Raw genomic sequence first — 26,030 nt, 5'->3', positions numbered from 1 at the left:
GTTTGGTGATCAGTTTAGAGGGTATAATGGTGTTGAATGCTGAGCTGTAATCGATGAACAGCATTCTTACGTAAGTGTCTCTGTTGTCGAGGTGGGAGAGGGCGGAGTGAAGTGCCGTTGAGATGGCATCCTCCATACTCCTGTTCTTGCGGTAGGCAAACTGATAGGGATCCAATGTGGGGGGTAGGCAGACTTTGAGGTGTGCCAGGACCAGCCTCTCGAAGCACTTGCTGATGATGGGAGTAAGTGCAACTGGGCGGAAGTAGTTGAGGCTTGCCGCAGTGGAGTGTTTTGGCTCCGGCACGATGGAGGTGGTTTTAAGGCGAGTGGGGACAATTGCTTGGGCAAGTGACAGGTTGAAGATGTCAGTCCAGACGTCTGTCAGCTGCGCAGCACAGGCCCAGAGGACGCGCCCGAGGATGCCGTCAGGACCAGCAGCCTTACGTGCATTAGCCCTACTCAGTGCCACGTACACGTCGTAGGGGGTGAGTGTGAGGGGTTGGTGATCAGCAGGGAGCACAACCTTGATGGCTGTCTCTAGATTGTCCCTGTCGAAGCGGCCATAGAAGTGGTTAAAGGAAGGAGGCATCGCTGGATGTGGGGGTGGTGTTGGTGGGTCTATAGTCCGTGATGGCCTGGATGCCTTGCCACATGCGTCGGGGGAGGATGCAGACTCCCCAAGCGGAATATGAGGTGCTGTTCCTCCAATTTCGGTGTTGCTTGCTCTGGTCATGGAGGAGACCCAGGATAGAGAGGTCGGATACGGAATGGGAGGGGGAGTTGAAGTGCTGAGCCACCGGGAAGTCAGGTTGGTTATTGCGGACCGAGCGGAGGTAATTGGCGAAACGATCGGCAAGCCTCCGCTTGGTCTTACCGATGTAGATGAGCTGACATCTAGAGCAGCGGATGCAATAGATGAGGTTGGAGGAGATGCAGGTGAACCTCTGTCGCACCTGGAACGACTGCTTGGGTCCTTGAATGGAGTCAAGCGGGGAGGTGAAGGGACAAGTGTTGCATCTCTTGCGGTTGCAACGGAAAGTGCCCGGGGAGAGGGTGGTACGGGAGGGAAGGGAAGAATTGACAAGGGAGTTACTGAGGGAGCGGTCTTTGCGGAACGCAGACATGGGGGGAGATGGGAAGATGTGTCGAGTGGTGGGGTCACGTTGGAGGTGGCAAAACTGACGGAGGATAACTTGTTCAAAAGGGAACTGCAGATGCTGGAATATCGAAGGTACATAAAATTGCTGGGGAAACTCAGCGGGTGCAGCAGCATCTATGGAGCGAAGGAAATAGGCGACGTTTCGGGCCAAAACCATTCTTCAGACGAACTTGTTGTATGTGACGGCCGGTAGGGTGAAAGGTGAGGACCAGGGGCACTCTGCCCTTGTTGCGAGTGGGGGGATGGGGAGAGAGAGCAGTGTTGCGGGGTATGGAAGAGACCCTGGTGCGAGCCTCATCTATGGTGGAGGAGGGGAATCCCGTTCCCTGAAGAATTAGGACATTTCAGATGCCCTGGTGTGGAACACCTCATCCTGGGAGCAGATGCGCCGTAGACAGAGGAATTGGGAGTAGGGGTTGGAGTCCTTACAGGAAGCAGGGTGGGAAGAAGTGTAGTCCAGATAGCCATGGGAGTCAGTAGGTTTATATTGGATGTCGGTCAGATGTCTATCACCTGCGACGGAGATAGTGAGGTCAAGGAATGGTAGGGAAGTGTCGGAATTGGTCCAGGTGTATTTGAGTGCCGGATGGAAGTTAGTGGTGAAGTGGATGAAGTTAGTCAGTTGTGTGTGGGTGCAGGAGGTGGCACCAAAGCAGTCGTCGATGTAACGGAGGTAGAGGTCGGGGATGGGGCCCTGGTATGTATTGAACAAGGATTGTTCGACATGTGTGTGCCCATAGCCACGCCTTGTATTTGGAGGAAATGCGAGGAGTCAAACGTCAAGTTATTGGGGGTAAGGACCCGCTAAGCGGAGGAGAGTGTCAGTGGCCGGGTATAGGTTGCTTCTCTGGTTGAGGAAGAACCGGAGGGCTTTGAGACCATCCTGGTGGGGGATGGAGGTGTAGAGTGACAGGACATCCATGGTTAAGATGAGGGGATGGGGGCCGAGAGAATGGAATGTGCGGAGACGACAGAGTGTCTTGAGCATAGGTGGGGAAGAATTTGACCAAGGGGGATAGGATGGAGTCAAGGTATGTGAAAATGAGTTCGAATGGGGCGAGGACTCCTTCCCATGGAAGAACGCTGTGAGGCGGAGGCGACGGTAGAAGAGCTACAAGTCGTGGTGGGCGCCGAACTCATTGAGGTGGGGACAAAGGTGTGACCTCTGCTGAGGACAGACCGTTCAGTGTGGGAGGGGGGAGGTCGGGGGGATGATGAACACCCAGCAGGGATGGGGGTTGGGGCCGGAGGAAGGCAGGTGGGTGGACTGGGGACGAAGCAACGTGTGGTGGGGGGTGGTCAGGGGGTGAGAGGGCTGTGGTGTGGGTGGGGAAGAGCAGGGGTCACATAGTTAAAGGGGGATGGGGAGGACTCAGTGGAACTGAGGATAAGAAGCTGTGCTTGAAACTGGAGGCTGTAGTGATACCAAACAACCAGAGATGGCGCTGTTGACGGCGGTCTGGCTGCAGGGACAACATCCAGCCGGTAGGTGGCGTTGCTGACGGCGGCCATTTTTATAGTGCCGGTTGCGGCCATGTGACAGGAGGCCGCGGCGGCCATATTTGTAGTCCCAAAGAGGCGGCCATTTTTGCAGCCACTGCGGTCATGTGACAGGAGGCCGCGGCGGCCATTTTTGCAGTGCCACTGCGGTCATGTGACAGGGGGCCGCGGCGGCCATTTTGTCGGCGGGCTGAGGCCAGGACGGGCCTCGCCCCACCCATCCACCGCTGCAGGTTGGGACTGGCTCCACCCACCGGCGCCGGGGCCGCGCCCTCCCTCCCTCCCTCCGTCCTCCGGAGGAGACTGGAAACTGCCGGGGAATCGACCTGTGGCGGCATCGACCCATCGACCGAGCGCCGGCTGACGAGCGGCCGAGGCTCCTCCACCCCGATGCTGGGCCGAGCGGACGGACGGGCAGCAGCGGCCGGGGATCGTCGACATCGGCGGCGCCGGTGAGTGAGTGAGGGGCAGAAGGACGTGTTGGGCCGGCGGGCGGGCGGGCAGCAGCCGCCCCAGGGAGGCCCCGCTCTACCGGGTGGAGACGCCTTGAGCAGCGGCCGGGGGCGGGGAGTCGGGAGCTGACGGTCCGGCCGCTACCAGGGCGATGGGCGGCGGTGACGTTGAGGCCGGGGGGCGGGGCTGACGCTGCGGGGGCGGGGCTGCTGCTGGGGGGCGGGGCTGACGCGGGGAGGGGGGTGGGCGGGGCTGATGCTGGGGCCGGGGGGGGCGGAGCTGATGCTGGGGGGGGGGGGCTGATGCCCGGGGGGGCGATGCTGATGCTGGGGGGATGCTGGGGAGGCGGGGCTGATGCGGGGGGGGGGGGGGGGGGCGCTGATGCTGGGGCCGGGGGGGCGGGGCTGATGCTGGGGGGGGGGGCGGGGCTGATGCTGATGCTGGGGGGATGCGGGGCTGATGCTGGGGAGGCGGGGCTGATGCGGGGGGGGGGGGGGGCTGATGGGGGGGGGCGGGGCTGATGATGGGGGGGCTGATGCTGGGGCTGGGGGGGCGGGGCTGATGCTGGGGGGAGCGGAGCTGATGCTGGGGGGAGCGGAGCTGATGCTGGGGGGGGCGGGGCTGATGCGGGGGGTGGCTGATGCTGGGGAGCGGGGCTGATGCTGGGAGGGCGGAGCTGATGCTGACACTGGGGTGGAGGGGGGCGGGGCTGACGATGGGGGGGGGGGGGGGGGGGAGCTCCGGGCGGCTCAGCTCTGTCATGCGGGAGGAGGGAAAGCGAGGGCCGAGGTCAGTGACAAAGATGAAGGTGAAAGTGATGAAACTTGTTGGATCAGGACGAGCTGGGGAATGTAAAGCCACAGGGAGGTGGGTGGGAAGGTCAAAGGGAAATATGGGACAAGAAGATGGAGAAGAACATCCTTCCCTTCACTCCCCCTCCCCCCGTCCTCACATTCCCCACCTCACTCACTCACTAACTAACGCTGGTCCTTTCCCTTCCTCTCTACACTCATCTCTCAAACACCAGTCCCTCAGGGAGGTTGCACAACCCGTCACCCGTACTGTTGCCACGCAGCGCCAACTGGAGTACATGCGGTGAAGCCAACTGGAGTATACACGGTGAACTGCAGGTAAGCATTTGCTATGTAGGAATGTTAGAACATTTTGAGATTTTAAACATCAAGCCTGTAATTTATCCCATCAAATAAAACATAAAAAGAAGTATAATTTGACACCTAATTCACTTTCATATCTTCAGTACTAACAAAGTTATGGCCATTATCATACTCGGATATTAGCATCTTGTTCTCTATTGTTTTTCCATTTAGGCTGTGGGCCGAGCATCAAAAATGTGTATAGAAATCCATTTTCGTGACCCATATCGCGGAACTACATAATATTTTCCACAGATTTAGATAAAATATAATTGAGAAGGAAGTTATAACTCGTCAGTGCCAAAAGTTGCACATTAATTAATTAAACTAAGTAGAAAATGAGATCTGGAAAGTAAGCGCGATCTAGTGGCCAATACCCATATTACAGCATGGGGAGCCTATTTCCGTTTTGCAGTCCATTTAAATTATATATTATTATACCTATATATATGACTTGTAAATATGACTGTAATCATATGTAATTAAGTATCATTATATTATATGAAAATAATATCACAAATATAATTGTGATTGTGTCTTTTCAATGAGACTGTTGCAGAGGTCTGGCTCCTGAACCAGCCTAATTAATGGGTGAGGGCAGTTCTTGTGGGTTCCTCCCTTGACTGAACCCCACTGACTGCCAGTGTGCAGAGTGGGGGTCATGGCCATAGTGGGACTGGGGCAGTGCCAGGCTGGGGGCCAGACCTGCAAGGCATCTTCCTGTCGGTTTAATAGGAAAATGAATGAGACTGCTGCAGAGGTCCCAGGTTTTAAGGGCTCATGAACCTGCCTAATTAAAGGGTCAGGACAGATCCTCTGGGCTCCCCCGTTTACTGAACCCCACTGACTGCCAGTGTGCAGAGTGGGGGTCACAGCCATAGTGGGACTGGGGCAGTGCTAGGCTGGGGGCAGACCTGTAAGAGTAAAGTCTTATTTCTGATGTAAATGTCACATCCTGACCAAGAATCGAATGCTCTGATGTTTACTCGATGAGTATTCATTTTAAGCTACAATGAGCCTATATTTATGTTAGATACACCTCATGGTGCCTTTGCAAATGAGGGCTATTAGCTTTAACCTAAAAGAACCCTAAAGTGTTGTATTGTTTGAGTATCTGTAGTTTGTGTGTGTGTCTGTGTATACCTGTCAGACGTGTATCTGTAGATGTGTAGATGTATGTGTAGATGGATGGATGTGTGCGTGGATGTGTCAGATTCAGATTCAGATTCAAACTTTATTGTCATTGTGCAGTGTACAGTACAGAGACAACGCAATGCAGTTAGCATCTCACCCATAAGAGCGAACATAGAATAATGGAGCAGTAAAATATATTTATGTACATACAGTAGCAGTAGTGCAATTTTTCTGGGGGAAGGAGTGTCCGGGGGGCGTGACTGGCAATCACCAGGGTGCAGAGTTAAGTTGTGTAATAGCCGCAGGGAAGAAGCTGTTCCTGAACCTGCTAGTCCGGCAACGGAGAAAGCTATAGCGCCTCCCGGATGGGATGTGGGTGAACATTCTGTGGCTGGGGTGGGAGCAGTCCTTGACGATGCTGCGCGCCCTTCGCAGACATCGCTTGCTCTGGATAGACTCAATAGAGGGGAGTGAGGAACCTCTGCGTGTGGATGAATGTGTGTGTGTGTGTATGTATATGTCGATGGATGTGTGCATGTATGTCTGCATGCGGATGAATGTGTGTATGTGTGGATGCGTGGATGTATGTGTGCATGTATGTGTGTGTGCGTGCATTGAAGTGTGCGTATGGACTGTCGCACTGTCATTCACCAGCACGCCATTATCATAAGTAATTCACTCATTGTTTAAATAATTTGACCAAATAAACAGTGAAACGATCGACATTAAAATAAAACTTTATTAAAACATTAAAAATGACCTGAAATTAAAGCATATAATTAGCTAGTTACCTAAATGTAGCTAATTACAAAATTGACCCTTGTGAAGGAAATAGTAATTATCACCCAGACTGCCTTGAAAATTCAAAAATGTGATATGCTCAAGATCAGAACTTTAATATTATTGTATTATATGCTGTAAGTCTGTAACAGATAGGTACATATATTACAATTTCTAGCAATAGACCAAGTTTTTATGAAGATCAGTTGCTAGCTGGTACATTGGCATATCATAATCAGTAGCATCATCATACTGCTCAGTTTGTAACCCATAAGCAATTCTGTACACCTTGTTTTTCCTCAACTTTTCAATTTTAGCATTGTAAACTACAAATTTTTGCTCTTCAAACCACGCATGACATTAAGAATGTGCTGCAGATCATCACATTTGGAGTAGTCCAAATTCTGATAATCTCTGCGAATGCTGGCTAAATCGGTTTCTTTTGCTGGGCATTTGGATTGACAATTTTGCATTTCTTCTTTGGAGACATCTGTTTAAATGTAAAGGAACAGCAATAACAGAAACAAGTTCTTATTTGCAGTTTTAGAAAAAAAGGGAGAAATGATAAAGTTAAACGCTAAAACAAATAGTAAATACCCAACAAAAAAATCATACTCATCAGTTTCATCAAATCAAATTCATCTAATCAATTCATCTAAATTCAAGTACTAGATCTAAACATCTATCCATTTCTTAAGAAAAGGCTAATTTTTTTAAATAGCCTAAGTATCCAAATGACAAACTAATCCCATTCACACAAGAATTCACAATACAACATGATTTTCAAATCTCACTGTCATGAACTTAAATGCCAAATGGAAGGAATTTAATGTTTAATTCCCATCAATTAATCTAGAAACATCCACTCTCAATATGATCAAAAGTATTATTTTTTGCACAATTCATGTGACTAAAACTGTTGTGGATATTTAGTATAAAATTATTGAAGAAAGGTGGGGCAGCAGAGAGGTGTGGTATTGCGGAGCTCCCGTCCAGACACAAAAGTGAGTGAATTTAAACATATTTTTTGGACTTCGGAGCCTTTAAACATCTTGGAGTATCGCTGCGACGCTGCAGACATTTATTTTAAAAGTTTCTGCTTGTTTTGGGACTGCGAGCAGTCTTATCAACTGACTGCCGAGCTCCCACAACTGTGGCTGGCAACCTGCCATGAAACTAGCGCACCAAAAGGGGGGAGAAAATCTTTCTGGACTTTGACACCTGCATCCAGAACAGCCCCCCCCCCCCCCCTTACAACCTCGCAGGTGCTGACCGGGCCGGTCTGGCTTTCGTGTGGTGTGGGAGGAATTCCAAACCTGCACCGTCTCGACATCTTCTGTGGCAAGAATCCAAGATGGCAGCACACGTCTCCTCCTGTCTCTAACTGTGTCTGTTTGTTTTACAAATATGATTTCAGGGAATGTTCAACCTAACCCAGGCCCAGGCTCTGCTGAGTCTGCTGTTAATTTTAACACCCCTGCTGAATTTGAATCAAGGTCTGGACTTGGTTTCATCCATTTGAATGTGCGCAGTATGATTGCTAAAATGGATATGATTCGTATCTGGGCTCATTCAACTGATGCTGATGTTATTGTCATATCTGAAACTTGGCTAAACAAAGCAGTTTTAAACAAGGATATCAACATTGACGGCTACAATGTGTATAGGACTGACCGACCCAAGAAGGGCGGAGGGGTCGCAGTCTATGTCAAATCTAAGTTTCATGTGAAGATCCGTCTCTCTACATCAGTGAGTAAGCAATTTGAACTTCTGGCTCTTGACATGGAAATCTCAAAAACTCACCACATCACTGTCGTCGGTTGCTATAGGCCACCTTCAGCTATCAGCTGCACCTTATCATCTTTAATGGAGCTTTTATCCGGGTTGAACTTTAATGAAATTGTCCTTATTGGTGACCTAAATTGGAACTGGCTGCTACCAGCATCAGATGATTTTAAAGCATTTTGTGATTCGTTTAATTTCTTTCAGATTGTTGACAGTCCTACTAGACCTAATCTGAAATGTCCGGAAAAATCTTTGTTAATTGATCTTATCTTAACTAATGTTCCTCATAAATATTCTGCTGCTTCTGTTTTTGCAAATGACATCAGTGACCACTGTGTCATTGCAACAGTAAGAAATACAAAAGTTCCTAAAACCAAACCGCGTGTCATCATAAAGCGGGACATGAAACATTTTGTGGAACAAGCATTTTTTCATGACCTGTTTCTCTTTGGCTGGGAGAAAATTAATGTAATTCCTGATGTTGAAAATGCCTGGAAATTCTTTTATGATGGTTTTATTGAAATTGTTAACAAGCACGCTCCTTTTAGGAAGTATAGAATAAGGGGCAGGGATAATGCATGGTTCACGTCAGAGTTATCCATTTTACTCCATGAGCGCAATGTGGCATGGTCTAAAGCCAGGAGTACTGGTCTTGGATCAGACTGGTTGCTCTTTAGGCAGCTGCGAAATGCAAGCACAGTTGCAATTAGAAAAGCCAAAGCTGATAATTTCCTTACTGAAACTTCAAATAACCTAAACAATCCGTTGAAATTCTGGAAAACCATTAAATCAATAACTGGAAATAAAAATGTTATTGAGCTACCTCCATGCATTGTCAAAGACTACCCAAATTTATGAAAAGGCTGACATGCTTGGTTGTTTTAATGAGCATTTCATTGCCTCTGGTTCACTTTTCAACTCTCAAAACACAGCTCAAGGCTCCTCTGCTTCCTCTGCTTGCTCTGATAGTAGTTGTTTTTTTGAGGGACAAGCCTTTACTTTTGACGCTGTTACACTTTCAGAGGTGCATAAGGCCCTGAGATGTTTAGACACAAAAAAATCAGCAGGTCCAGACAACCTTGAGCCTTACTTCCTAAAGTTAGCCGCTGATTTTATTGCATTGCCTCTGACTTATCTTTTTAATCTATCCCTGGAGACAAACGAAATTCCCCTTATTTGGAAATCTGCCTTTGTACTCCCACTGTTAAAAGGGGGGACCCCACTGTGCTAAACAACTATAGGCCCATCTCCAAACTGTCTGTTTTAATTAAGGTGCTGGAATCCATTGTAAACCAACAACTGAAGGACTTTTTATCAACAAACAGTATTTTATCTGAATTTCAATCTGGTTTTAGGAAAAAATATAGTACGTCAACAGCTGCTTTAAAAGTAGTAAATGATTTTATTGAATTTTTAGACAATAAGCAACACTGTGCAGCCCTTTTCGTTGACCTATCAAAGGCTTTCGATACTGTGGATCATGCCTTATTGTTACAAAGACTATGCAGCATCGGTTTGTCTGATCAAGCTGTCTGTTAGTTTAAAAACTATCTATCAGGCAGATCCCAGTGTGTGCGAGCAGTAGGTATTACTTCTAGCTCTCTTAATGTATCCAAGGGTGTGCCACAGGGATCGGTTCTAGGACCTTTATTATTTACTATTTATATTAATAGTCTGGATCATAAAGCTCCGAACGCAAATTTTCACTTTTATGCTGACGACACAGTGATATATTGCTCTGCGTCTACCCCAAATCAGGCTCTCTGTCAGCTCCAAACTGCTTTTAACACTGTGCAACGTAACTTGTGTGATTTAAAACTTGTTTTAAATGCTGACAAGACAAAGCTCATGCTGTTCACTAAAGCTAAATCAAAGCCCTCGGACCTCCCTCCTATCACCACTTTGCAGGGCTCTGTGGTTGAATCTGTGTCTCAATATAAATATCTGGGAATTATAATTGACGATTCTCTCTCTTTTAAACCTCATATCCAGCAATTTATGAAAAAACTAAAGATAAAATTAGGTTTTTACTTTAGAAACAAATCTTGTTTTTCTTTTGAAGCCAAAAAAAGACTTGTTGCTGCAACGTTTATGTCTGTGTTGGACTATGGTGATGTTTTATATATGAATGCATCTTCAAAATGCCTACAGTCTTTGGACACGGTCTACCACGGAGCACTGAGATTTGTTACTAATTTTAAAACCCTCACGCACCACTGCACTTTGTATGCTCAAGTTGGATGGTTTGCCCTGTCCACCCGCAGACTCCATCATTGGCATATCCTTATTTATAAGACTATCCTCGGTGTTCTTCCTTCATACTGCAGAAGTATGTAATTCGAAAAAGCACAGGAACTTATCAGCTCCGCTCTGAGGACTTGTTCTTACTAACTGTACCTAAAGTCCGTACTGAACTGGGGAAAAGGGCATTTAGTTATGCTGCTCCCTTCGCATGGAACCAGCTGCAGAATGAACAGAAACTTAAGGAGCTGGTTTCTATAAACAGATTTAAATCCCTTCTTAATGATGTTGAAGCGGGCTCTTCTGTCTGCACATGCATTGTTTGATGATGTCCTGCCTGTGACTCTATTTATATGTTCTCTGTTGTTTTTTTTAAATTATTGTCTGTAACTGTGGAATTGTGCTGCTGCCTGTCTTGGCCAGGACTCTCTTGTAAAAGAGATTTTTAATCTCAATGAGACTTCTCCTGGTTAAATAAAGGTTAAATAAAATAAAAATTGATTATGGAGAGACAATTACACAAAATATAGACGATTTAGATGCTCTTATGACATGTTTGTCCAAAAATAAGAGAATCTTAATCATCTTGCGAGTGGGTGTTTCTGGAATGCAATCGATTGCAACGTTGCCGTGAATTTTAAGCCCATATCAGCAGGCAAGACACTACCGATTCGTATGGGGCCGAAATATCATTTTCGCAATGTAAAATTAGACTAAAGCTATCCCAAAAAGCAAGATTATGTGTAAAATACACGACTTATCCTTTGTTTTGTCCTGATATTGTGATCCATCATGTTGAACGCGATGAGGGCGTTCGACGTCGGATTTTACTTTAATCGAACTATTAAATTGTCCAGCGATTTATATTAAAAAAAACGGGAACGCAAGTCCGATCGAATTTTCTTCATCGCCTAAAATCCCAAGGAAATCCCACTCTGACAAGCGACACAAACCTGCATTGTATTCCTGCCCCCTCCCCCCTAAAGGCGCCAGAGTCGTGCACACAGCCAGTGACAGATCTGCAGCGCCACCGAAGGTAGGTTTTGTAACTATGTTATCGTTAACTATGGCTGCCAGCACAGCCGGCCCTTCTTCTGTCCCAGCATCCAGACTGGTTGCACACCCGCGGACCCCGGGCCGTCTATCCCCATGGCCAGGGGTGGGGGGGAGGGAGGAGGATGTGGTCGGTGTGTCTGCAGCACGGTCAGTGACTGGGTGTGTGGAGGAAGCAGACCGTCCCCAACTGACGTTGCCTGGGGCCGCGGCCACGCTCCCCATGGTCCCGGCCCCGCTCCCCCCGGCTCCGCTCCCCTCAGTCCCACATCCCCCGGCCCCGTGTGTGGACGCTGCTGACCCACATCCCCGCGTCCCCACAGTGGGGCCCACAGGGGGACGCGGGGCGGAGGGCGGCCGTGGCCGGACAGCGTTGACCGCGGGGGGAGAGTGGGGGCTGTCCCGAGGGATGTGCTCCTTTGGCCTCTTACACCTTGGTGCTCAGGTTCAGAGCAAAGATACCGATACCTTCCCGCTTTCAATGACAGCACCCACAAATATTTATAGTGCAAAAAAAGTCAATTTCGGCGGTTTTTAACAGGTAAGAAGATACGCGCTCGGAGTGTTAACAGTGTATGCCGAGGCAGCCATGTTCTCCACATGGATTGAGCTGCTCCGCGTGTCATACCCTTTGACCCGATGACCTTACGTGCAATCCCCCTATATTTCCCTCTCTCCCTTCCACCCATATATCTCCCTCTAGTTTTATATTTCAGCGCTCCCCTTATCTGGCATATTGTCCCTTTCATCTTGAGCCTTTGGCACTCACTCCACCTTTATGCTAATCACGCCTCACATGTAAAACCTATTTACTTGCTGGCATTGTCCTGCCTGCCTCTGCTTCCTTTCACTCTCTTTCATCAGTCTGAGGAAAGTTCCTGACCTGAGATGTCATCTGTCCATTCCACTTGTGGTCAGGCAGATTGTGCTGAACGGCTGAATTCCTGCAGCACTTTGTCTTTAGACAGAGTCATGTTCCCAGGTTAAATTAATTGTTATTGGCTCCTGTTACAGGGAAGTAGAGTTTAATGTTTGTGGTGTATTAATTTGACTCTTTTGTACATCTTTGTCAACTCTATCAGGATCTGGTCTTTATGGACATGGCATTAAGATAAGGCCCCTGTTTCAACCCTCTCTTGGGTTTCAGTGTTTGAGGAAAGATTGGGCAGTACAGTGGTAGAGTTGCTGTCTCACATCACCAGAAACCTGGGTTCAATCCTGATGTTTTGTCTGTACAGAGTTTGTATGTTCTCCCTGTGACCGTGTGGGTTTTCTCCAGGTGTTCTGGCTTCTTCCAACATGCCAAAGACATTCAGATTTGGAGGTTAATTGGTTTTAGTAAACTGTCCCTAGTGTGTAGGATAGTGCTAATATACGGGGTGATTGCTGGATTGTGCACTCAGTGGACCAGAGTGCCTGTTTCCACAATATATCTCTGAACTAAATACATTATTTTGCATTCAACATTCTTTCAATTCAGGGTGTTGGAATCTTAAACAAAAACAACAGTGCTGGAGGAACTTGGTGGATCCGGCAGCATCAGTGGAGCAAATGGATAGATGTATCTGGTTGGAATCCTTCAGAGTAGAGTGGGGGAAAGCTGGGAAAGTGAGTTGGGGTGAGGTGAAGCTTAGCGAGTGATGGGTGGATAAGGTGAGGGGGTGATTGTGGAGTAAGTGACAAAGGCTAGAGATGTAAATGTGAGAATGTTTCAGAAGGAGAGGAGGTGTGAAATGTAAAGCTTGAGGGAGGTATACGCGTGTAATGGGACAGGGTGGGGGTGAAGGGGGTAAAAGGGAAATATGAGACCGAGAGGGAGATGAGCATACTGATGGATATTCACCTCTTACCCTGTACCCCCACCCTGGTGTCCACACTTCCCCAAAACCTCAGTCACTGCTCCTACCCCTCTGTACGCTCATCTCTCATCCCTGAGTCTTATATTTTCCTCCTTCCCCTTGCACCCATATCCATTCCTCTGGCTTTACATTTCAATGCTCTCAGCTCCTTATTCGAAAACCTTTGTCTCCTTCTCACCTCCAACCTTTTGTCACTTATTCCATCCATCTGCCAACCACTCCCTCACCTGTATCCACCTATCACTCGCCAGGCTTTGTCCTGCTCCCTTCTCTCTCCCCACTTTCTCTGCCCTACTCCATCAGCCGGAAGAAGATTCCTAACCCAAAATGTCTGTCCATCCACTTTGTGTTCAGACAGTTGGTGCCTGACCCACTGAGTACCTCCAGCACTGTTTAGACCTAGTTATATTTCCTGGTTGAATTAGTGCTAAAGTTAGAGTTTAATATTCATCGCCTTTATTTTAAGCCAATTACAATTTACTAATCCAGCCCATTCCAGCAGTCCCTAGTTTGGAGAGATAGCATGGAAATGGGCCCTTTGGCCCACTGAGCATGCTGACCAGCAATCAACCTTTCCCCAACTATTAATTTACAGAAGCCGACTCACTTGCAAACCTACACATCTTTGGTATGTGGGAGGAAAGCCCTGAGAAAATCTCTGTGGTCGCAAAGAGAACACACAAACTGTGCAGACAGCACCAGGGATCAGGATCCAACCCAGATCTCTGCTACTGTAAGACAGTAACTCTACTACTGTGCCACCCATATTTTCGTTGGTCTTAATGTATTTCTTTTTGTACAATGTGAAGAAGGGTCATGACCCGAAACGTAACCTTATCCATGTTCTGCAGAGATGCTGCCTGATCCGCTGAGTTACTCCAGCACTCTGCGAAACGTTACCTTCCATGTTCTCCAGAGATGCTGCCTGACCCACTGAGTTACTCCAGCACTGTCTATTTTTTGTAAACCAGCATCTGCAGTTCCTTGTTACACAAAAATGCTGGAGAAACTCTGCGGGTGCAGCAGCATCTATGGAGCGAAGGAAACAGGCAACGTTTCACGCCGAAACTCTTCTTCAGACTGATGGGGGGTGGGGGGGCGAGGAGAAAAAAGGAAAAAGGAGGAGGAGGAGCACGTGGACTGAGGGAGAGCTGGGAAGGGAAGGATACAGCAAGGGCTAACAGAATTGTGAGAGTTCAATGTTCATGCCACCAGGATGCAGACTCCCCAAGCGGAACATGAGGTGCTGTTCCTCCAATTTCAGGTGGTGTTCACTCTTGCCATGGAGGAGGCCCAGGACAGAGAGGTCGGATACGGAATGGGAGGGGGAGTTGAAGTGCTGAGCCACCGGGAGGTCAGGTTGGTTATGGCGGACCGAGTGGAGGTGTTCGGCGAAACGATCGCCAAGCCTACGATTGGTCTCACCGATGTAGATCAGCTAACTTCTAGAGCAGCGGATGCAATAGATGAGGTTTGAGGAGATGCAGGTGAACCTCTGTCGCACCTGGAATGACTGCTTGGGTCCTTCAATGGAGTCGAGGGGGGGAGGTAAAGTGACATGTGTAGCATCTCTTGCGGTTGCAAGGGAAAGTGCCCGGGGAGGGGGTGGTGCAGGAGGGAAGGGTATAATTGACAAGGGAGTTACGGAGGGAGCGGTCTTTGCGGAAGGCAGACAGGGGGGGGAGATGGGAAGATGTGGCGAGTGGTGGGGTCACGTTGGAGGTGGCGAAACTGACGGAGGACTATATGTCTATGAAACTGACGGAGGACTAAGGAAGACATAAATAATCTGCCGGAAATAGCAGGGGACCGCGGGTCAAAGGAGTTGGAGGAATTGAGTGAAATCCAGGTTAGTCGGGAAGTGGTGTTGGGTAAATTGAATGGATTAAAGGCCGATAAATCCCCAGCGCCAGATAGGCTGCATCCCAGAGTACTTAAGGAAGTAGCTCCAGAAATAGTGGATGCATTAGTAATAAGCTTTCAAAACTCTTTAGATTCTGGAGTAGTTCCTGAGGATTGGCGGGTAGCAAACGTAACCCCACTTTTTAAGAAGGGAGGGAGAGAGAAAACGGGGAATTACAGACCAGTTAGTCTAACATCGGTAGTGGGGAAACTGCTAGAGTCAGTTATTAAAGATAGGATAGCAGCACATTTGGAAAATGGTGAAATCATTGGACAAAGTCAGCATGGATTTACGAAAGGTAAATCATGTCTGACGAATCTTATAGAATTTTTCGAGGATGTAACTAGTAGCGTGGATAGGGGAGAACCAGTGGATGTGGTGTATCTGGACTTCCAGAAGGCTTTCGACAAGGTCCCACATAAGAGATTAATATACAAATTTAAAGCACACGGCATTGGGGGTTCAGTATTGATGTGGATAGAGAACTGTCTAGCAAACAGGAAGCAAAGAGTAGGAGTAAACGGGTCCTTTTCACAATGGCGGGCAGTGACTAGTGGGGTACCGCAAGGCTCAGTGCTGGGACCCAAGCTATTTACAATATATATTAATGATCTGGATGAGGGAATTGAAGGCAATATCTCCAAGTTTGCAGATGACACTAAGCTGGAGGGCAGTGTTAGCTAGGAGACTGCAAGGTGACTTGGATAGGCTGGGTGAGTGGGCAAATGTTTGGCAGATACAGTATAATGTGGATAAATGCGAGGTTATCCATTTTGGTGGCAAAAACAGGAAAGCAGACTATTATGTAAATGGTGGCCGATTAGGAAAAGGGGAGATGCAGTGAGACCTGGGTGTCATGGTACACGAGTCATTGAAAGTAGGCATGCAGGTGCAGCAGGCAGTGAAGAAAGCGAATGGTATGTTAGCTTTCATAGCAAAAGGATTTGAGTATAGGAGCAGGGAGGTTCTACTGCAGTTGTACATGGTCTTGGTGAGACCACACCTGGAGTATTGCGTACAGTTTTGGTCTCCAAATCTGAGGAAGGACATTATTGCCATAGAGGGAGTGCAGAGAAGGTTCACCAGACTGATTCCTGAGATGTCAGGACTGTCTTATGAAGAAAGACTGGATAGACTTGGTTTATACTCTCTAGAATTTAGGAGATTGAGAGGGGATCTTATAGAAACTTACAAAATTCTTAAGGGGTTGGACAGGCTAGATGCAGGAAGATTGTTCCCGATGTTGGGGAAGTCCAGGACAAGAGGTCACAGCTTAAGGATAAGGGGGAAATCCTTTAAAACCGAGATGAGAAAAACTTTTTTCACACTGAGAGTGGTGAATCTCTGGAACTCTCTGCCACAGAGGGTAGTTGAGGCCAGTTCATTGGCTATATTTAAGACGAAGTTAGATGTGGCCCTTGTGGCTAAGGGGATCAGAGGGTATGGAGAGAAGGCAGGTACGGGATACTGAGTTGGATGATCAGCCATGATCATATTGAATGGCGGTGCAGGCTCGAAGGGCCAAATGGCCTACTCCTGCACCTAATTTCTATGTTTCTATGTTGTATGTGACGGCTAGTGGGGTGAAAGGTGAGGACTAGGGGGACTCTGCCCATGTTGTGAGTGGGGGGATGGGGAGAGAGAGCAGTGTTACGGGGTATGGAAGAGACCCTGCTGCGAGCCTCATCTAGAGTAGGGGAGGGGAACCCCCGTTCCCAGAAGAATGAGGACATTTCCGATGCCCTGGTGTGGGACACCTCATCCTGGGGGCAGATGCGGCATAGACGGAGGAATTGGGAGTAGGGGATGGAGTCCTTACAGGAAGCAGGGTGGGAAGAAGAGTAGTCTAGATAGCCATGGGAGTCAGTGGGTTTATAGTGGATACGCAAAGATGCTGGAGAAACTTTTGATTTTCATCCCAAATCTTCCCTGGTTTCATGGCTTTTACCAACATTGACATCTTGGCAATGGGTGCATTATGCGGAAAGAAAAAGCGTCACAGAACAATAAAGAACCATTTTGCAGTAAAGAGAACAATTATATCTAATTTGTAGACAGCACTCCCAATGTGCAGTGAATTTGTATAACAGGTTGCTCCGATTTATGTTCAACACTCCCTCCATGTGGTGATCTGCTGCACTGCAGGCCTGTCCAATTTGTGGTCAATACTACCATCGTGTGGTGGTCTGTTTCCCTGCAGGCCCATCTGAAATGTGGACAAAGTACTAGTTTGACTCTGCGAAATCTCCTCAAGGTATGCCTACTTTGAAAAAGTTCTCCTCCCTCCGAAGAAAGTTTAACAACCTCCTCTCTCACAACCTCCCCTCTGTGATCCCCCCTTCCCTCCAACTCTACGACCACATCCTAACCCAGACCCGATACCACAGCCATGTTTAAAAAAGTCTGAAGAAGGGTTTTGGCCCAAAACTTTGCCTATTTCCTTCGTTCCATAGATGCTGCCTCACCCGCTGAGTTTCTCCAGCATTTTTGTCTACCTTTGATTTTCCAGCATCAGCGGTTCCTTCTTAAACACTAGTTTGACTCTGATGGTCAGGCAACATCGCTGGAGAACATGGATTGGTAATTCTGCGTTGGGACTCTTCAGACCCTTAAGAATTTTAGTCTAAATAGTAGACTGCCTTAATATTGGTCCAATCTGTAGGAGTCACTACTGCAGAGACACAATGGTCCTTGTGGAGATACTTCTCCAGGCATTGTCCATGTGTTTTTACATTGAGGACTAGAATCTTCTCACCCAGGGCTGTCCGTCCCCCTAAGTTACTCCAGCACTTTGTCTATTTGTAGAGAAGGACATTGGAACATTTCAAACATTAAAATGATATGTTAATTTTATTTTTCAGCATTACTTCAAGTCTACCTGGATTTAGTATTTATGGATGTCATAGGAAGGTAAGGCACCTATTTCTAACCCTCTTCAGTTTAATGGGATAAATGCGTTCAATTAATGATGGCTTTTCCAAATTGTTTGGAAAAAGTTCTTGCATGTAGGGTGGTGGAATCTTGAGCAAAAGAAGTACTCAGAGTGTCAGGCATCTGTGGAGGAAATTGGCAGATGTATTTGATCAGAAGCCTTCAGATTGGAGTAGGGGGAGAAAGCTGGGAAAGGGGGCGAGGTAGCGAAAGCCTGGCAAATGAAGGGTGGATACAGGTGAGGGGATGTGGTGATTGGTAGATGGGTGGAATAAGTGACAAAGGCGAGAGGTGACAAGCAGAGAGAATGTGTCATAAGGATGGGTGTGAAAAGTAAAGCCAGCGGGATGTGTAAGTATAATGGGACAGGGAAGAATGGGACTCTGATGTGAAATGAGCGTAGTGGGGGAGCCCCCTCTTTCCCTGCACCCCCACCCTGGTGAGCACACTTCCCCAGCACCTCCGTAACTTTGCTCCTTTCCCCTCTGTACGCTCATCTGTCCTTCAAGCGAGCGGTGCTGGCTCAAAGGGCCAAATGGCCTACTCCTGCACCTATTGTCTATTGTCTATATCTTCCATCCCCATGACCATATTTCTATCTTTCCCTTCCATCCATATCCCTTCCTCTGGCTTTGCATTTCAATGCTCTTCTGCTGATCTGACAATATTTGTCTCTTTTCAGTGTCACTTACTCCACCTATCTGCCAATCACCCCTCTTTTGTATCCACCCATCACTTGCCAGACTTTATCCTGCTCCCACCTCTTCCAGCTTTCCACACCCCACTTCATCTGTGTGAAAGGTCCGGACCTGAAATGCAGGGTGCTCACTTAACTTTTTTTCCCTGTTGCCAGCCGGGCAACCTTGGCAGTTTTTTAGGTTGCCAAATGGCAGTTTAGGTGGTCATTTCAGATGGCTTGCATGAAGCGTGCTCGGACGAAATGCGAAGTTACCAGTCGGAATTTTGCTCAATGAAGCATTCACATATTATTTCTGCTTCAAATAAAGTCACAAACTAATATATTCACCAATCAAGACATGATATATACCACAATGACATGCAGCAACATTATAATATGGTATCTCAACTCTTTTTACATATTGCAATTAATGCAATTTTTATTATTTCTTTCCACTTCCAAACAAAAATGTGGTTGGATTATTCAGTGTATGATCAACCTGTGTCAATAAATCCTGGACCTTGATAACATATATGCTTAACCATGCACAATACAGATTGATGCAAGCATGTTTTCTGTGAAGGACCGAAAATTATCCTGACATGGCCATAGCATGGGTCGTTACTGTTTTTGGTACAGAAACACTCTCGCTTCCCACATAATTTATCCACAACAAAATATACAGGTTGCAAGGAATTTTCTAAAAGCATTGTATGATAATAGCTGTTAAAACTGACTATACCCATCTGACAGGTTAAACATTACACTAACTAACAAGAGATGGCCAAAGGACATAAAAGCAGCAAATGTTTGGTAATATATTTAAAGGTGTCAAGACGCCACATTACCGGACATTCAGATTAGAGGTATGTGGCAATGAAGATACCCAGTTTGTAAGCACCATTTAAAAAAAATATTGTTCACAAACGCGTTTTCCATCATTCCCACTTCAGAATTAACGTTAAAATTTCAACTGAAATATCTCCTGACCAAATTTGTGATGTATATGACTGACTGTAGAAGTAAAACCTGGAGAAATCCAACGTATAATTGTGAATGTTGCTCATTAAATAACTACAGTACTGATACTCCATGTTAAGAGCATTAATTTGCCATTAAAATGAATTCTGTAATAACGTGTCAGTGACAATCGAACACTGCGGTTTTAATGTTTCACGTGTTCACAATTTAATTAATCCGTCTTTATGGATTAAAACAAATAAATACATTGGGAATTTAAACATATTTGATCGCATTCCGTTATCAAACATAGTCAATGTTTGCTCTGAAGACATTTCCAGCACAATAGGGTCGGGGTGGGGGGGGGGGGTGTATGAATCTGTGCAGGATGGATTGATGGTGGTGGTGGGGGGGGGGGGGGGCTTGAGAAAGCAATCGGTGAGGATTGGATGGATTGAGTCAGGGGAATTAGTGCGTGTTGGTTGGAGTAGGTAAAATTGTGAGGGGAGAGCACGGGGGCACGGGGGATGACAGGGGATCTGTGCAGGATGGATGGGGGGAGCAGTGCAGAATGAAGGGGTGAGGAGTGCAGGATGGATGGGAAGGGGGGTCAGTACAGGATGAATTGGGGACCAGTCTAGGATTGATGGGAAGTGGCAGGAGAATCAATGCGAGGTAGCTAGGGAGATCAGTGCAGGATGAATAGATGGGGGGGGGGGGGGGGGGGAGGGGGGAGCACAGGGGATGTCTGTGAGGACTGAATGGAGGCAGGAATGGGGATCAGTGCGGGATGGAGAGGAGAGGTCTCAGGTTAAGGGGAGTGGAGTTGGCGTACAAGAGAGAGAGAGAGAGAGAGAGAGGAAGGGACAGAGGAGGTGGGAAGGAAGGCCAGCGCTCCTCGGACAACATCTGTCAGGCACGGAAATCGCAACCAAAATATCGAGGGGACCGCGGACAAAATATCTTGGCACACTCACACACGCGCGCGAGGCTTCTGGGAACGGTAATTTCAGCTCAATCCAGCGCTAAATGCAGCTCAGTTGCCTGTCTCGCCTACAGCCCTGTCTCAATCCAGACAGGCTTGTTGGTTAACCTGGCGGGACAGGCAGAGTGAGCTGGGTTTTGCGCTGTCTGTGGGTCTGGGGGCACCGGGCCCATCTGACTCCCGACACCTCTGGCCACCCTTGGGCGTGTGGAGGCTCTCGGGTGGGTGGGGGGATGGTCCAGTGGCGGTTCGGCAGCGATTGCAGCGCCGGAGAGCCGGGATCAATCCTGGCTGCGGTGCAGGGCGCCGAGAGTGTTTTGGCACGTCTCCCTCCTCCAATCACCCCCCCCCCCCTACTCTACGTCCGCCTCTGACCGACACCTCCCTCCTCCAAAGGTTTGTTTTGAAAGCGCCGTTGGTGGAGTGGCAGCAGCGGCCGTTATCAGGCCGGGCGGGATGCGGGAGGAGGAGGAGATGGAGCCGTCGCCGTCGCCATCGCCGCTGCTGCTGTGCGGGGCCCGTCATTCGCTCCGACCCTCCGTCACGCCACACTTTCCCACAACCGTCGCCGACACAAAACGTCACGTTCCTTTTCTGTAGAGATGCTGCAAGACCCGCGGAGTTACTCCAGTTTTTTGTATCTTCGGTATAAACCAAGTTGCCAAGCCGGGCAAAATGACTCCCCATTTAGGTTGCCCCACAGCACTTTGAGTGGTCAGTGGCACCCGGGCAACTGTTAATTTCAAGCCCTGGAAAAGACCTCTGTCCATTTATGTTCAGTTAGATGGTACCTGACTTGCTGAGTGCATTTGTTTTTAGACTTGGCCATTGGGGACTGTCTCCCACCTCTGGTCTAATTCTCTGGTCTAATCTTTCCCAAGGATTTATCCCCATGAAACCTAAATGGGTTCTTACCTTCGTACCATCTTCTTATAGACCAAAGCCAAAGAGACATTGTTAAACAGAAAAGTAAAATGCGCCACTGTGCCCAAACATCATGGAGCTGGCGGCATTGCTCGAGACTGACTTTGAGCCCAACCACGTGGACTTGCCATTGGATCCTGCGATTGCACTGTCAAGTAAGGTGCGTAGAAGACATGTCAATTGGTAGCAAAGTTATGCTTTCTTGTACTCTTACATGGGTATGACCGTACATAAAAAAACAATATTTTTTTCAACAAAATGACACCGCGTAAAAATACTGATTTCCACAGCAAAATGCTGTTTTTCAGGTACTAGAATACTGAAATGCTCTGACAAAACCTGGCGGCTCTGGTACAGCGGCTGGCATTGGGGCATAGCTGCTGGCTTTGGGGCATAGCTGCTGGTGTTCGGGCATAGCTGCTGGCGTTGGGGCATAGCTGCTGGCGTTGGGGTTCGTGGCTGACGTTGAGGTTTCGTGGCTGGCGCTGGGGTTTAGCGGCTGGCGTTGGTGTTTCGCGGCTGGTTGGGATTTAGCGGCTGGCGGGGTTTAGCGGCTGGCATTGGGATTTAGCAGCTGGCGGTGGGGTTTAACGGCTGGTGTTGGGGTTTCGCGGCTGGCGGGGTTTAGCGGCTGGTGTTGGGATTTAGTGGTTGGCCTTGGGGTTTTGCAGCTGGCGTTGGGATTTAGCGACTGGCGTTGGGGTTGAATGGCTGGCGTTGCGGCTTAGCGGCTGGCGTTGGGGTTTAGCGGCTGGCATTGGACTTTAGCGTTGCGTTGGGGTTCAGCTACTGGCATTGGGGTATAGTGGCTGGCGTTGGGGTTTAGCTACTGGCGTTGGGGTTTAGCGGCTGTCGTTGGGGTTTAGCGACTGGCGTTGGGGTTTCGCGGCTGGCGTTGAGGTTTCGCGGCTGGCGTTGGGATTTAGCGTCTGGCGTTGGGATTTAGCGTCTGGCGTTGGGGTTGTGCGTCTGGCGTTGGGGTTTCGTGGCCGCGAACCTCCAATCTCTCAAACCTCATCTCTCAAACAGTAGTCCCATATTTCCCTCTCTCCCACCCATCTCTCCCTGTAGTTTCATATTTCAGTGCTCTCCTTGTTTGGCATTTTGTCCCTTTCACCTTGAGCCTTTGGCACTCACTCTACGCTAATCACGCCTCACATGTAACATCTATTTACTTGCTGGCTTTGTCCTGCATGCCTCTGCTTCTTTTCACTCTCTTTCATCAGTCTGAGGAAAGTTCCTGACCTGAGATGTCATCTGTCCATTCCACGTGGTCAGGCAGGTTGTGCCTGAACTGCTGAATTCCTGCAGCACTTTGTCTTTAGACAGAGCCATGTTCCCTGGTTAAAGTAATTGTAGTTGGCTTCTGTTGCAGGGAAGTAGAGATTAATGTTTGTGGTGTATTAATTTGACTGTTTTGTACATCTTTATCAACTCCATCTGGTCTTGGTGGCTTTAAGGAAAGGCCCCCGTTTCAAACCCTCTCTTGGGTTTCAGTGTTTGGGGAAGGATTGGGCAGCACAGTGGTAGTGTTCCTGCCTCACAGCAACTCTACCACAATATACATCAATTATTTAGATGAAGGGATTCAAAGTAACATTAGCACATTTTTAGATGGCACAAAGCTGGGTGGTAGTGTGAACTGTGGGGAGGATGCTATGAGAATGCAGGGTGACTTGGACAGGTTGGGTGAGTGGGCAGATGCATGGCAGATGCAGTTTAATGTGAAACAATGTGAGGTCATCCACATTGGTAGCAAAAACAGGAAGGCAGATTATTATCTAAATGATGTCAAGTTGGGAAAAGGGGAAGTATAACGGGATCTGGGGTGTACTTGTTCATCAGTCAATGAAAGTAAGCATGCAGGTACAGCAGGTAGTGAAGAAAGCAAATGGCATGTTGGCCTTCATAACAAGAGGAGTATAGGATCAAAGAGGTCCTTCTGCAGTTGCATAGGGCCCTAGTGAGATGACACCTGGAGTATTGTGTGCAGTTTTGTTCCCCTAATTTGAGGAATGACATTCTTCCTATTGTGGGAGAGCAGCTTAGGTTTACATGGCTAATTCCCGGGATGGCGTGGCTGTCATATAGAAACACAGAACATAAGTGCAGGAGTAGGCCATTCGGCCCTTCGAGCCTGCACCGCCATTCAATATGATCATGGCTGATCATCCAACTCAGTATCCCGTACTTGCCTTCTCTCCATACCCCCGATCCCTTTAGCCGCAAGGGCCACATCTAACTCCCTCTTAAATGTAGCCAATGAACTGGCCTCAACTACCTTCTGTGGCAGAGAGTTCCAGAGACTCACCACTGTGAGTTCCAGAGACTCACCATATGCTGAGATAATGGAGCTGCTTTGTACATTTTTGTCAACTCTATCAGGATCTGGTCTTTATGGACATGGCATCAAGGTAAGGCCCGGATTCAAACCCTCTATTAGGTTTCAGTTTTTAGGGAAAGATTGGGCAGCACAGTGGTAGAGTTGCTGCCTCACAGCGCCAGAGACCTGGGTTCAATCCTAATGTTTTGTCTGTACAGAGTTTGTATGTTCTCCCTGTGACCGTGTGGGTTTTCTCCAGGTGTTGTGGCTTCTTCCAACATGCCAAAGACATTCAGATTTGGAGGTTGATTGGTTTTAGCAAACTGTCCGTAGTGTGTAGTGTAGGATAGTGCTAGTGTACGTGGCGATTGCTGGATTGTGCAGACTCAGTGGACCAGAGGGCCTGTTTCCACAATATATCTCTGAACAAAATACATTATTTTGTATTCAACGTTCTTTCAATTCATGGTGCTGGAATCTTAAACAAAAACAACAGTGCTGGAGGAACCTGGTGGGTCCGGCTGCATCAGTGGAGCAAATAGATAGATGTATCTGGTTGGAATCATTCAGATTAGAGTGGGGGAAAGCAGGGAAAGTGAGGTGGGATGAGGTGAAGCTTAGCGAGTGATAGGTGGATAAGGTGAAGGGGTGATTGTGGAGTAAGTGACAAAGACTAGAGATGTAAAGGTGAGAATGTTTCAGAAAGAGAGGAGGTGCGAAATGTAAAGCTTGAGGGAGGTATACGGGTGTAATGGGACAGGGTGGGGGTGAAGGGGGTAAAAGGGAAATATGGGACTCTGAGAGGGAGATGAGCATACTGATGGAAACTCCCCTCTTACCCTGCACCCCCACCCTCGTGCCCACCCTACCCCAAAACCTCAGTCACTGCTCCTACCCCTCTGTATGCTCATGTCTCATACCTGAGTCTTATATTTTCCTCCTTCCCCTTGCACCCATATCCATCCCTCTGGCTTTACATTTCAATGCTCCCATCTCCTTATCTGACAACCTTTGCCTCCTTTTCACCTCCAGCCTTTTGTCACTTACTCCATCCATCTGCCAACCACCCCCTCACCTGTATCCACCTATCACTCGCCAGGCTTTGTCCTGCTCCCTTCTCTCTTCCCACTTTCTCTGCCCTACTCCATCAGTCTGAAGAAGGTTCCTGACCCAAAATGTCTGTCCATCCACTTTGTGTTCAGACAGATGGTGCCTGTCCCACTGAGTACCTCCAGCACTGTTTAGATATAGTTATATTCCCTGGTTAAATTAGTGCTAATGTTTAATATTCATGGCCTTCATTTTAAGCCAATTACAATTTATTAATCCTGCCCATTCCAGCAGTCCCTAGTTTGGAGAGATAGCATGGAAATGGGCCCTTTGGCCCACTGAGTCCATGCTGACCAGAAATCACCCATTCCCTAACGACACTAGGGACAATTTACAGAAGCCGACTCACTTACAAACCTACACATCTTTGGTATGTGGGAGGATGGCCCAAAGAAAATCTCTGTGATCGCAGAGAGAACACACAAACTGTGCAGACAGCACCAGGGATCAGGATCCAACCCAGATCTCTGCTACTGTAAGACAGTAACTCTACTACTGTGCCACCCATATTTTCGTTGGTCTTAATGTATTTATTTTAATCCAATGTGAAGAAGGGTCCTGCCCCAAACGTAACCTTATCCATGTTCTCCAGAGATGTTGCCTGACCCGCTGAGTTACTTCAGCACTCTGCGAAACGTTACCTTCCATGTTCTCCAGAGATGCTGCCTGACCCGCTGAGTTACACCAGCACTGTCTATTTTTTTGTAAACCAGCAACTGCAGTTCCTTGTACACAAATATGCTGGAGAAACTCAGCGGGTGCAGCAGCATCTATGGAGCGAAGGAAACAGGCAACGTTTCAGGCCAAAACCCTTCTTCAGACTGATGAGGGGGGGGGGGGGGGTGGGGGGGGGGGGGGGGGAGGGTGGGAAGGGTGGGAAGGAGCGGGGAGTAGAAAGGAAAAAGGAGGAGCCCGAGGGCTGAGGGAGAGCTGGGAAGGGGAGGAGACAGCAAGTGCTCACAGAATTGTGAGAATTCAATGTTCATGCCACCAGGATGCAGACTCCCCAAGCGGAATATGAGGTGCTGTTCCTCCAATTTCCGGTGGTGCTCGCTCTGGCCATGGAGGAGACCCAGGACATAGAGGTCGGATATGGA

At 48.1% G+C, this 26,030-nt stretch overlaps 1 protein-coding gene across 1 annotated transcript in view; it reads left to right on the top strand.

Moving 5' to 3' along the window:
• The first annotated feature begins 305 nt into the window (after positions 1-305).
• Positions 306-26,030, top strand: part of LOC116978430 — a 28,146-nt gene continuing 2,421 nt past the window's right edge. The window contains exons 1-4 of the mRNA XM_033029550.1: positions 306-344; positions 2,774-3,111; positions 17,883-17,931; positions 23,886-23,914. Coding sequence (XP_032885441.1) covers positions 306-344; positions 2,774-3,111; positions 17,883-17,931; positions 23,886-23,914 — 455 coding nt within the window. The remainder of the gene's footprint in view (positions 345-2,773; positions 3,112-17,882; positions 17,932-23,885; positions 23,915-26,030) is intronic.

Source organism: Amblyraja radiata, chromosome 11 (assembly GCF_010909765.2).
Source record: "Amblyraja radiata isolate CabotCenter1 chromosome 11, sAmbRad1.1.pri, whole genome shotgun sequence".
Lineage (NCBI taxonomy): Eukaryota > Metazoa > Chordata > Chondrichthyes > Rajiformes > Rajidae > Amblyraja > Amblyraja radiata.
Note: the sequence above shows the minus strand (reverse complement) of the source record. Positions and strands in the feature narration are given on the sequence as shown.